The sequence below is a fragment of the Aplidium turbinatum genome, chromosome 6 (genome assembly GCF_918807975.1).
Source record: "Aplidium turbinatum chromosome 6, kaAplTurb1.1, whole genome shotgun sequence".
NCBI lineage: Eukaryota > Metazoa > Chordata > Ascidiacea > Aplousobranchia > Polyclinidae > Aplidium > Aplidium turbinatum.
Window position 1 is genome coordinate 3,221,708 of NC_137477.1, and position 13,421 is coordinate 3,235,128.

Below are 13,421 nucleotides of genomic sequence, written 5' to 3' on the forward strand. Positions count from 1 at the left end.
AGCACTTGGACTAAATACACACAAGTCATCTGCAAACATTAGGTCATACCGCCACCATTTGGTGTCACTGCGCAAGAAACTCTCATCGCGCGCTGCACTGCTCAAGCGCTGGCAGGCTTCAGCTGGGGGCGAGGGCTGACACTTTGCGTATAGCAGCCTTAGCTCTTGTCCACTCTTCAGCAGATTCACGACTTGTTAGATCTCATCAACCTAGTCAGCATTCGATAAAACGCTTTAATATCATGTAACTTATAACAGTCAATGATAATAAACAATTTATTTTAAACCAATCAATGTATTTGAATCAGTTGCAAAATTGCAATTGCATTTGATGAATGCAAAATAGCAGTACCATCAATTGACAGTGGTCAATAAATGTGAGTAAAAGACCGATGGGGTACTAAACTTAACGTATCGTCGAAAAGATGTGACCTACAAACTTTTAAAACTTAACAATAGTTTATTCGCAAGTCATTACAAAGTCAATGTAATCATCACATGTGACATTGTTTGCTATTGTATGCATGATTGAAAATTAACGTCTGTAGAGAACACAGTAAATTTTTATGTTTTTACACATAGAATTTTGAATTACAATTAACAAAAGTACTTTTTACATGCCAAAAATAAAATAATTTACGGCACGGTATAGATAAAACCCTACTCCAGAGCATTAAAAGCAAAAAAAATGTATTTCTAATTCCATTATGTTTATATATTTGCATTTACCAATACAATTAGCTATTTTACAGTATATCCAATCTACAGTAACATCTAGGCTACCAACGAATTTTTTTTTGCTAATATTACAGAACATTTAACAACTTGACTTTGTACACAAATCATAACTTTGGAAAAAAACATTCCTTGAAGTAAAGTAAGAAAATATTTCTATATCTCGATATTGGGTTAGGTGGGTTTTATCAGTTGACAATCATGTTGTTAAGGGCCATAGCGTAATTGGAACGAAAATGTAACCCCATAAATTTATTTGAATCAAAGTAGCCTAATGTGGCACAACGTTTCTAAAAACAACACTAAATACTTTTCCAGAAAACATTTCATCGTTGCATCTATTAAGTTTTCAGTTACACAACCGAGTGGTGTAAAAGCCTCTGTAGGACGTTCGGAAGTATAAAGGCTCGATACCCGTTTGGAAAGGTTTGATACCCGTTTGGAAAGGTTCGATACATGTTTGGAAAGGTTCGATACATGTTAGGTGCAGACGGAGAATCGCTCTTGCCTTTTGATCTACTTGAGCCATTTTTTTTTTTACTGACGATACTGACGAGCCCAGCCTCATGGGCGAAACACGGTGTCTATCGCTGTCAATTCTTGCTACAAATCGGTTGCCGAGAAACATATTGTTAATTGGATGGTCTGAATGGCTAGCGTGGAAGCTACACCGTTATGGTTGGCGAATCGCAGTTGCTCGCTGTACTAGTGAGTGCTCAGCCTTGTGCTGATAGCCGGGAAGAACGCCCCCTAAAAGGGCGGTGGGATGGCGCAGCGGATAAGGCACTCGCTTTTCAATCATGCAATCCTGGTTCGACTCCCGGCTTCAGCTGGTTGTTGAAAATCACCGCTCACCTCTACCCAGGGTGTAATAAATTGGGTGGGCGTAGTTGCTGAAGCAAAGGCGGCCGAGAGAAACGACCTGGCCTCCCAACTCTCGTTAGTGTCGAAGGCTTAGTATAATGAGAACCTTATCTTCTCATCCCTCGATGCTTGGCTCAAGTATGGGACTCACCTTTTGTACAAATACTTGAGCCAAATCTTCAACCATCGAGCTTTAACCATAAGTTTGAATATAACGACAACGATGAGAAGGTTCAGCACAGCTCCAAATTGTGGTTTTGTTTCGAAATTTATAATTGATGCAAGATTGTCTTTTACACTTTTACACGTTTTTTAAAATAATTGAGTTTGTGGTCGTTGTTAGAGGGCATCACATTTATTGACTTTGAGGTTTCATTGTTGTATACCCTTCCTCACCGTGACCAGCTGTTGCATCCTGTCAACATGTATCAATAATAAAATAATTAGCATATGATTTACACAGGGGTTGGACCATGAGTCTGTGTCATTCGGTACGTTTTTGGTAACAAAATATAAAAAGTATGCGTTTACACAAAAAAGGTGAAAACTTTACCCTACTAATTGTGGAGCTTTAAAGAAGTGCTGTGAATAGTCGATCAATTGGTACAAATCATGCCCAACTTAAATTGAACAAAACAAATTGCTATAAACATTTAAACAGCCTGACAAATTATAGTATTTCGGCCACTATCAAACGTGTTTTAAAACGCTGTAAAGGATTTCTTTGGTAGACATGGACACAGCTGGCAAGTTTTTGGACTTCATCTAAAAACCTCAAAGTCAAAAAACTATTATAATAACGGTTTAGGAATATTAGTTCAAATGGGATTTCTTTAAACATTCAGTAAGTTATCATTGATCTTTCGCAAAATAATAAACCAGTTTAAATCATTTGAGTACACAGCTCACATGTGAAAGGACCACGTTTTGATCAAAATGATTTGTTTTCCTGTGTTTGGAAGTGATTTCTTCATAGTTGTGTTCACCTAAAAAATGTGTTTATAAACAAAACAAAAAAAAGACCACGAAAGTTGACAAAAAAATGCTGTAATCACAATTTAGCATGCTAATGAAACAACATATTTCTCAAATATTCCATATTAATTGTTTGTAAAATATCTTACTTTTATGGTAGTTATTATACTCTCTAAAACCTTTTTAGAAGTTTTAGAGAGTAGTATTTATATTTGATGTAATTTGCTCTGCTTGGCTTTTTGCTTGGCATTGGGCACTTTTTGTAGTAATAATAGTATTTAGCGGTTACTTTCATGGTACCTACAGTATGTAATTATTATCTAAACTTTATTTCAATTGTTGCAAAAGTTTGGAAATTTGCAACTTACTCAATTGCAGTGAAATCAATAGACGAAGCTATGCTGATTAATTTAAAATACAACTGCCATCAACTAACTTATATTTCAAAGAATGTGTATTTTTTTTTAACTGCATTCAATGTGTTAGGGATTAATAACAAATATATGTTTGAACACATAACATTAATCATTATGAATCAATTTGAATACAGTTTGCCAGATGTTGTTTCAAATTTTACCTGTTTTTTGAGTTGGTGACAGATTATGGGAAGGTACTTGGGCTGCAATAGCCTATAAACGGGATGTAAATGTTGTCTTGTTAAATTTCAGCAAAAGTTTATTATAAAGATTTTATAATGCACTTGTCAATTTGCAGTTAAGTTTAAAGTTTACTAAACAACAAAATGAACATCTCGTCCTCAAACTGTAGACCTAATTGTAACCATATATCGGCCAATGCTTGTATAAAAAAGATATTGCAGCTTACCATAGATGTTTTCAAAGCTTTACGAAAATCAACATAACCGTCTTTATCTGAAATTAAACAAGTTCTTTTTTATCATTTTCGGTACGTTTTTATATTTATAAACTGAAAATTATATTGTACTTCATCACTTGATCAAGTGTACGCGCTCACCTTCTACGGCATAAGCATAAGCAGCATTGCTTGGATCATTTTCTGAAACATTCAATTTGGTGAAAATTTCAAGAATAATTTATAGAGTACCACGGCCTACTAGAACACGGCCAAATATGTTGCTATTTGAGGAAATTTCTAAGAGTCTGAATTGTTGCAATCATAGCTATGACAAACCTGTCATTTTCCCATTCCCAGAAGTATGTAAAATAAGCATTATTTGCATCTAGACATCTTTTTGGCTTGTTTTGCCGGAGATTTACATATGTATGTTAAGCACAATTTATGCAATAATAATGTAAACTATGTAAGACTTTCCAACTGCATCCTGGAGGTAGTCTTATCATACAGTCGTTAGGTTTTTTGTATAGCAGGATCTTTCGCCAAAAGCCATATTTTACTTTCAAAATTAAACTTGGCGAAAAACAAAACGAATTAAAATTTAAATTGGCACATCAAATGAACAACTTACAACATGGAATCCACAAAAAATCCCTGATATTTTAGATGAAACATGCAATTGTACCAAACGATACTACCTCCAGAGTGCAGTTGGAAAGTCTTAGATATTACATTATTATTGTGTAAACTGTGCTCAACGTACATGCCTAATCTCCAGTTAAACAAGCCAAACATATGTCTAGATGCAAATATTGCTTATTTAACTTACTTCTGGAAATGGGAAGATGACAGGTTTGTCATAGCTATGATTGTAACAATTCAGACTCTTAGAAATTTCCTCAAATAGCAACATATTTGGCCGTGTTCTAGTAGGTCATGAGAGTACGTTTTCTATTACAATAACAATACTACATATAGCCTAAATAACTTTACAATGATCAAATGAAAAGGTGCAAACACACCAATTATCTCTAATTACCTTTCATTTGGTTTGTTGCTTTTTTCTTGTGCAAAACCACACCAATAGCAACCAATAATATTACCAATACACCAACAGTCACACCCAATGTTATCGCGACAGTGTTGGTTGTTGGCCCATCAGATAGACCTTTTACAATGACATCAAAAGTAATGGTGTGATTGTAAGGTTCAACAGTGGATTGTAGATACAATGTGTAAGTTCCATTGTCACTTTGCGTCACCTGAATATATTTTAGAAACACTTGTTTTGTGGAAACAAAATGTCAATTCAAGTTACAATCTATCGTTGTGTAAATTACAATAAAACTCAACATGTCAGTATCGAACAACCTTGCCTGGTTTTATAGGCTATGTTCTAATAAGGCAATCGCATATCTACAAGTTTTCATGTAGTTTGGTTGTAACAGTAAGTTATATAGGCTACTCATGAACTGATGTGAAAATGAGAATAGTTCAAAAAGTACAATTTTTACATTCATAATATTCAGTCTCTCTTGATCAACCAGATCTGTTAGCTATGCTCACTGAAACATGAAATAAAGTTACGAAACAAACCGTAGCTTATTTTTTGTGAAAAATATTTAACTTTAAGACTGCTCTTGTTTATGTATTCTATCATAAAACCAATAAAACATACTACTCTGAAGTACCTTATAGTTTTAAAAGTACCTGATCTCTTACAAATAGAAATGTTTGAAAAAATCCATCATCAATTAAACTTCTGTATTCCACTTTAACTTCTAAAAACATCAATTACGTTGAAGATTAAATATCAAGCATATTTTGTTCTGTCAAACGTGTAATTGTCACGTGATTTCATTAGTATGGATAGTATAGGACTATAGGTGGATGAAATCATTGGTAAGTGTACATATTTTTAAGTTTGAGTCTTTTACTTTCCATAAGCATATCAGTATATCACTAAACTAACTCAATAATTTATACGTAAACACGTTGATGCTGTTTATTGCTAGATCTTGTTTGTTCTTTGTCAAAATCATTGCGTTTTACTAAAAAAAATTAGAGTAGACATCCGCTCCAAGACAAGAGAGCATGCTGATGATCGAGCATGCTTTTACTGGGGACAGGAATATTTCAGACACAATTTGATGTATCATGTTTCGATGATAACAGGCTGCAAGTAGCTTGGCATTGAAAGTCGTTGGCAATTCACTTATTCACAATGTTGTTTAGATAAGATCACAATTTTACCAAGGTGGATTAAGAACCGATGTGTCATGGACATGGTTTTCTTTGCTGCTTTAGTATTTAAAATTTGTTACCAGAATTGTTTTTGATCAAATATTTAAATTCAGCTTGAGGATTTGACATGAATGTGACGTCACACGATCCAGATTGGTCTAAATCCCAGAAACACAAAGTAGAAGTTTCTTGAAAAGGTGCATCTGAAATTAATGAATTAATTGAAAGTTCGATACTGTTTGTGTACCCAATGAAAGGCAAAGAATAATAATTTATGTACATTTTATATGCGACAAAAAACGACTTTCACTTTGCAAATGTGCACAATACTGTAAATTTTATTACACATCAAAATATTTAAACATTGCCTTACTTATACCCTACAACATCTATTTATTTCGTTTGTTTAACAATCAGCTTTTCTAATTAAAGTAATTTGCGTTCTTCTGGTGACTTTTTACTAGGTTACCTCCTGATGTTAAAGATGATAACTAGCTTTTTGTATTTCCGACGTTTCGTCAGTCAGCACGTCTAACTTTATCGAGGTGGCTAAAACAGGTCAACACAACCTGTTCAGCAACAGGTTGATTCTTGCTGCTTTACTTTATTCATTCTATCAGTATGTTTTTGTGTTATGCCATCTTTGCTGAACAGGTTGTGTTAACCTGTTTTAGCCACCTTGATAAAGTCAGTCGTGCTGACTGACGAATCGTCGGAAATACAAAAAGCTAGTTATCATCTTTAACATCATGAGGTAACCTAGTAAATAGTCACCAGTAGAACGCAAATTACTTTAATTATCAAATACCTGGTGAACAGTCTCTCTCTGTTTTTAATCAGCTTTTCTGCTATGTTTTATGGAGCTAAGTGTGTGATAAAGTGCTTGATCATCGTTTTAATCTGTTGTATTAACATTGCAAAAAGAATTAATATTTTTCAATAAAACGTTTAAAGTTCAAAATTTTCTCGCACTTTGCGTTGAACATTCTTATTGATTTTTATTTAATTGAGATGAAAGTTATGAGCCAAGTAAGTGCATAATAATAAAACACTGGAGTGTCGCTCTGAGAATTTTAACTTACATATAACATTAATGTGAATAGTTTTAGTGAAATGTCCAAATACATCATCTGTATCGCAAGAATAACTCCCAATGTCAAATGCACTCAATGAAGGAATATTCAAAACCGGACTTGAATGTATTGTCATGTTTGGATCAGTCCATACATACGTAGTGCTCAGTTCAGTGCCATAACTAATGCTGCAAGTAAGAGTCAAGTCTTCCTCTCGTCGAACAGTTAAAGTTTTGTTTTCGATGACGTTCATAGCATTGGTCAAGATTACATCTCCTGTTGGTTGAAAAAACAACATCTTAATGTAATTATGACATGGATAAGATTTTCTCTGGTTCTGGTTACTTAGGTTGTAACAAAAATATCACTGCATGCATTAACACAATAAGCTTACTTACAATAAAGTATTTTAAGCACGAGTGTCTTACAATAATAACATATTAGCTTTCATTTTGTCACCGAGTTGTAGAATTTTACATTTAATTTTTTTATGAGCTAGATTGCATCACACTATGTTAACAAACCCAGATATATATAAACTAACATTATTTAAGTTCAGTATATCTTGAAAAGTTAGTCCTATTCTAATAAGTAACAAAAGCTTAGTGTTTGGAGAAACTTATCTTCCTATTTCTCGAATCTCAGTAATTGAGAACAACACCACATTTACCGTAAATGACAATGTTTCGAGCAGAACTTGTCAGAGAGAAACTTCTTCAACGGACTAATAGCCTATGGCTACTGAGGTGCTTGCATTTCAAATATTATTGAATGCAATGGCGTACCTGGAGATATCTTTGTTAGATTGGTTATTTGCAAAATGAAAATAGTTTCACTTACTAATTTCTGGAACTATTGCAATGTTCTTTACTTTACTTCTACGAGATCCAGCATTGTTAACAGCCAAGCAAGACAACGAACCACCAACACTGAGAGGTTGACTTATGAAACATTCGTTGATAATGTTTGTGATGTTTTCACATTCACCAGAACAAATAGTGAATGCACATTGAGGTGTAGGATTGCCTTGACTTGAACAATTCATTGAAAGATTTTGATCAGATCTCAATAAATATCCACTGTCAATATCGATCATATATTTTGACAAAAAGACATTGTTGACCACAAGTGAGGAAATATCTGAAACAGTATTCAACGAGTGGTATGCAAATAAAAGTTTAATCAAACAAATGCAGCACTTTCAACAGTCAACAGTGCATCCTATACAATCCCTTTTGAACTTGGTGCAGAGAATGTTGATCATTGTCATGGTTGAACCTTGTTCTGCATAATAACTGTAACTGCAGCAAGTAAATTGTCAATTAATCGATCAACAGTCTTGTATCTGTAAAACTGTCAGCAATTTTATCTACCAATGATCTAGAAACTTAAACTATTCAATAGTTATCAAGTTAGATTCAGTTTTCGCTTTTCATACTTTCACACTTTCCTTCCCGATTTCTGGTAAGTGCTTTTTTTCTGCATTTTTTCAAGGTTTTTGAACCTTTTACGTTTTAGGATGTTGTTATGTTAGGCTACATTTAAATTAATTAAACATTCAGTTTAGAAAATAAAAAAATACTAATGAACATTTAGGGCAGCGGTCACCAACCTTTTTTGCATGCGGGCCACTTTGGCACTTAGGAGAGCTGTGGCGGGCTGCACTAATAAAATTTTAGGTAGGTTGACTCTTATGCTAGAAAAGAACGCATTTCGTACCCAGTGTCCAGCGTTATAATACATATTGTTAATATTTATCTTAGAATATCGCAGCAATAAAATTAGTCGAACAACGCTACTGTCAAGCCAAGCTCCTTTAACAACACTTTTGACTTCTTTAACAATGCCTAATAAACGAGGCCACTTGTTTTGCGCACTAATAGCCAGGCGAGCGGTTTCATCAGAATATTCATCGCCAAGCAAGAGTGGTGTTGTCACTTCGCTTCACAAAAGATATCTAGCCATTGACAGTTTCAGTAAACATAGAAATGTTTGACACATGGCAATACAGGCAACAATAGTGACCTGCAAACATATCAGCGAAAACTAGGCTCCAATAACAGGGAGAAAGAAACCAGGCACCATGAAATAAACGCTTGTGGATATCACCGAAAAAACGTTTCTATCGTAACCCATGAGCAGTGTTCCCTCTAAAAAAGCGATGAGTTGGTTTTTCATCCTTTTTGTGAGAGTCTATAAAATCGTCTTTCCTTGATTATTAGACAAATGTCACTTGCGGTGCTTATAAGCATGGCAAGAATTGTTGATTAGCAACATTTTGCAGTTCTAAGTTAAATATTTTCATAATACCAGAAAAATTCTTTAAATTTATATATAATATTATTCCAATTTATTATAAATTGAGTTGGCACACCGACCTATTTTGCCAACAAAAACTTGCATAAAGGAGCACTGCTCGTGAAACCCAATAACGGTGAAACGCACACTAGTGTTTACAGGACGTTTACAAACTTAAAATAAGCAACCCTTTGCTCACAGACATTTTTGAAATTCGAAAACAGACGTTTAAAGCAACCACTGGAACAGTGTGGCTGGACATCGTATTGGAATAACTTTAAACGACCCCTACCTAGAACTACAATTTGATTGGTCGGTTGGTGGAATCGTATGCAAAGCGAAAATATGCTTCCCAGAAAGTATTTTTTGCCTTTCTGCTGTTTAACTCTTCAAGAAAAGTATTTTTGGTTATACTTGTGCGCTGATACCTTCCGCGGGCCGCATGCGGCCCGCGAGCCGCCAGTTGGTGACCCCAGGTTTAGGGGAAAGAAAACCTATTTTCCTAAAAAGTCAGTTGTTTTTTTCAAATGAGTGGATGGGATGCATACACAGTGTTGTTTGAAATTCTGGAACGATGAAATCTTTTCTGGTTAGGAAATAAAAATACCCTCTAATTTTTTTGCCAATGTTAACCTACTGTTGATGTTTAATTTGGAATGTATATTGCGTAATAGCTTATCTAATTATTGTATGTAGGCTATATCAGAAAAAGCAGTAGCCCATGTATAAAAAAAAACAAAAAAACAGAAATGCACATTGGAATAGAAAACATGTCTTTGTTTGAAGCTCATGTTGTATGTATGTAACACACAAAGCTGTGATATTATAACTCACATTGGACATTGATGAGATAGTTTGGTGACCTTCCACTTTCCATAAACTTTTCCGTATATGGAGTCACAGCTTGACATGATACTTGCTTGTTGTTGTCTTCGGCTCGCAAGGAAAACGTGAATGAGCGTTCCTGTTGGTAGAGTATCACAAGCTATTCGTAAAGCTTAAGTTCAATTTTTACAAAGAAGCCAGCGGTGAACTGGTTGTTTAAACTCGTGACGCGACAATTTATCGAAAGACAACTTATCGAACGAAAGTTAATCGAAAGACAGTTTATCTAACGACAATTCATCGAAACGACAGTTCATCGAAACGACTGTTTATCGAAACGACAGTTCATCGACCGACTGTTTATCGAAACGACAGTTTATCGAACGACGAAGCACACATGCAATGGAATACTCAGGGGTTAGGGGTTAAGGGTTAGGGGTTAAGGGTTAGGGGTTAAGGGTTAGGGGTTAAGGGTTAGGGGTTAATAGTTAGGGGTTAGGGGTTAAGAGTTAGGGGCTAGGGGTTAGGGGCTAGGGGTTAAGGGTTAGGGGTTACAGATTAGGGGTTAGGGTTAGGTTTAGGGGTTAAGGGTTAGGGGTTAGGGGCTAGGAGTTAAGGGTTAGGGGTTAAGGGTTAGGGGTTAAAAGTTAGGGGTTAGGGGTTAAGGGTTAGGAGTTAAGGGTTAGGGGTTAAGGGTTAGGGGCTAAGGGTTAGGGGTTAGGGGTTAGGAGTTAAGGGTTAGGGGTTAGGATTAGGAGTTAGGGTTACGGTTAGGATTAGAGTTAGGGGTTAAAGGTTAGGGGTTAGAAGTTAGGGGTTAGGAGTTAGGGGTTAGGGTTAGGGTTAGTGGTTATAGTGGTTAGGGGTTAACGGTTAGGGGTTAGTAGTTAGGGGTTAGGGTTAGGTTTTAAGTTAGGGGTTAGGTTTTCGAATAACTGTCGTTCGATAAATTGTCGTTCGGTGAACAGTCGTTTCTATAAACTGTCGTTTCGATAAACAGTCGTTCGATTAATTGTCGTTCGATAAACTGTCGTTCGATAAACTGTCGTAGTACCGTTTAAACTATATTCAACATTAGCATTGTAAGTGTATAAATCCATTGGCAATGCAGGTCAACCAAAAAGGAAATCATTGTTGCTTATACTGAAACATTTTTATTCAACAACTACCTGTTGTCGTCCGACTTCCTTGCCATCCAAATAGAATGCAGTATTGGTTCCAATAGGAATGGCGTCAATGTACTCGCAGGTAACAGTAAAGTCATTTCCTTCAACTGCAGTGAAGTGCCCGTTTATTGTGGTTATCACAGGATTGGGAGCTGCAGTATCAAAATAACAAATTTTAGTCATACTTTATGACTAGAGAAAATAAATTTAATACAGTTATTTTGTAGTAAGAGTTTTGGACACAAAAGTGTGGTTTTAAAATCTTAATTTGGTAGGTCAATAAAAAGTCAATTTTTTATCGTTTGGTCACTTTTTCAATGTTTGATCTACAGCATGAAGCCAATTTTATATAATTGAAACGTCCAATTGAAATGTTTGACAAAAAACTGAAAAGCTGATACTTCAATTCTTGTTCATCACTCTCGACTTGTGCTTCTTTTAGCATCTTAACATTAGAAACACTGCAAAACAATTACGACATTTCTAGAATAATGACCTATTCAAAAATTAAAACAATTTAACTTATTTTAATTTTTGAATAGGTCATTATTCTAGAAATGTCGTAATTGTTTTGCAGTGTTTCTAATGTAAAGACACAGACCAGAAAGTAAAATAAGCGCCCGTTGGACACCGCTCAAGAGCATGTGGCTATGTCTTTGCAAGACACTGAAAGGCGTGCCGTGGATTGTGCATGGCGCCCCTTCGACAATAGCTCTTCATTTCTTTAGTGAAGATGAAGTGTAAGCTGCTCAAAGGAGAAATGCCAACGGGTCTTCCTAGGGCTATGGCCTGCTGAGCTTAAAATTGTGTCTTATTTCAACTCTTGTTCTTGGTAAACATGATGTTTTTTGTGGAGTTAATTTCCTTCAGATGAGCCTGATATAGTCCGAAGATTTCAATGTTTGTTTGTTGATTTAAAATTGTTTGTTCGTCGATGTTTAAAGGAAACAAATAGTTTCTTGAGTCAAATTTTTGTTAGGACAAAAAGTATTTTTTTTAATATTTTTCGGTCATTAAAAACTTGCTCTATTTATAACAGAACGAAAAACGACCCTGATAAATAAATTACAAGTTGCAATACATTACAATGAATTGCACAAGATTTAACAATTTATAAGAATAAAACCTTTCCAAAATAAAATAAATGCATTTCAACAAGCTTATAGGTTCAAGGCATCGGTAGTGAAATAATTTATTACCAAGTGACAATACGCCCTAGCGACCAACACAGATAAAGTCCAGATGTAGTTACAAAACTTCTACAAACCAATGGCTCACACTAAATTTCCTCGATTTTGAATGCAAAAAAGTTGTTCAAGTGCGAAACCCCATTGAAAAACCATGCGTAGGTGGAGAAGTATCATTGTAACATTAGGGTGTCTCGACTGAATATAAAATCGTCTCAAACGCTTTATCACATCGATTCACTGATCACCTTGAGCCTAAATATATTTGCTGCACTTGGAAGACATTTAGTTACTTTTTAGTAATTACCTGTCCAACATTGTAGATTATCCTGACCACTCCATTCAGCATTATATTGACAAGTAGTTTGGTCAGAAGTAGGCTGGCTTCTGTTTGAATAGAACAATCGTCCATTGTTAGAACAAGTGAATGTTCCAACGTCATTGTATCCTGCCGAGTTGGATTGAACAGTGACGTCATCTTCAAGTGTTTCGTAGCAATCTCATGAAAAAATAAAATAAATTGCACGTTTTGTTGCATTCAATATGGTTGATGCTGTTGTACAAATAATTGCCTATATTACTGAAATTTGTTGTTCCTAAATTTGATTGCAATGATGTAATAAAAAAAGTTTATATATTATGCTCAGCTTTAACCCCATTTTAATACGAGCTGTTTTCGCACGCGAAAAGGACGTCACGGGCTATTTTAGCCCCGTGCTAATTAATCGCTAATAACGGGAGCTATGAAAATCACAGAACCAAAATATTTTACAAGGTAATAGCCATGTGTATTGTGGATATAGAAATTGAATCTTTACTCAACTAATTTTTTGAAATAAAGTGTTTCAGATCAAAAAACGTCCGACTTCAAAATTGAAGTTTTTGAATTATAACTAAACTAAACAAAAAATTACTTGTGCTCATTAATATAAGGCATTTTTGAATGTTTGTACATTTTAAAGTAATTGCACTAACATTTATACTGCACTAACATTAACATATATATAACTACCGTTGCACGAAAATGTCTAGTCACCTGAGACGAAATGCTTATTGTGAAAGGCAGGAAGGTGGAAAAATGACCAGTTTAGGTTTTGAAAATTCGCAAAGGATAAAAACTAAAAGTCAAGAAATTTCACATTTCTGGCCTATTTCCTTCTGTGAATTATTTTACTAATAGAGTGGGGCGTCCTCATAAAACACCGTGTCGCTACAGATAGGGTTAAGCAACATTTAAA

General features: G+C 35.0%; 1 protein-coding gene and 1 long non-coding RNA gene across 2 annotated transcripts; both read right to left on the reverse strand.

Moving 5' to 3' along the window:
- On the reverse strand, nucleotides 1-3,426 carry LOC145772643 (uncharacterized). Its single transcript, XR_014289305.1, has 5 exons — nucleotides 3,400-3,426; nucleotides 3,152-3,203; nucleotides 2,509-2,585; nucleotides 1,751-2,014; nucleotides 1-210 (listed from the first exon to the last, which is right to left on the reverse strand). It is a non-coding gene; the product is annotated as an uncharacterized LOC145772643 (long non-coding RNA).
- Nucleotides 3,427-3,446: 20 nt separating this feature from the next.
- LOC145772641 (uncharacterized) lies at nucleotides 3,447-6,868 on the reverse strand. The gene is made up of 5 exons (XM_082584510.1): nucleotides 6,717-6,868; nucleotides 5,715-5,837; nucleotides 5,101-5,171; nucleotides 4,430-4,652; nucleotides 3,447-3,591 (listed from the first exon to the last, which is right to left on the reverse strand). Exons 1-5 carry the CDS (start codon nucleotides 6,841-6,843, stop codon nucleotides 3,524-3,526), a joined length of 612 nt encoding a protein of 203 aa, XP_082440636.1. The 5' UTR covers nucleotides 6,844-6,868; the 3' UTR covers nucleotides 3,447-3,523.
- Nucleotides 6,869-13,421: the final 6,553 nt, after the last annotated feature.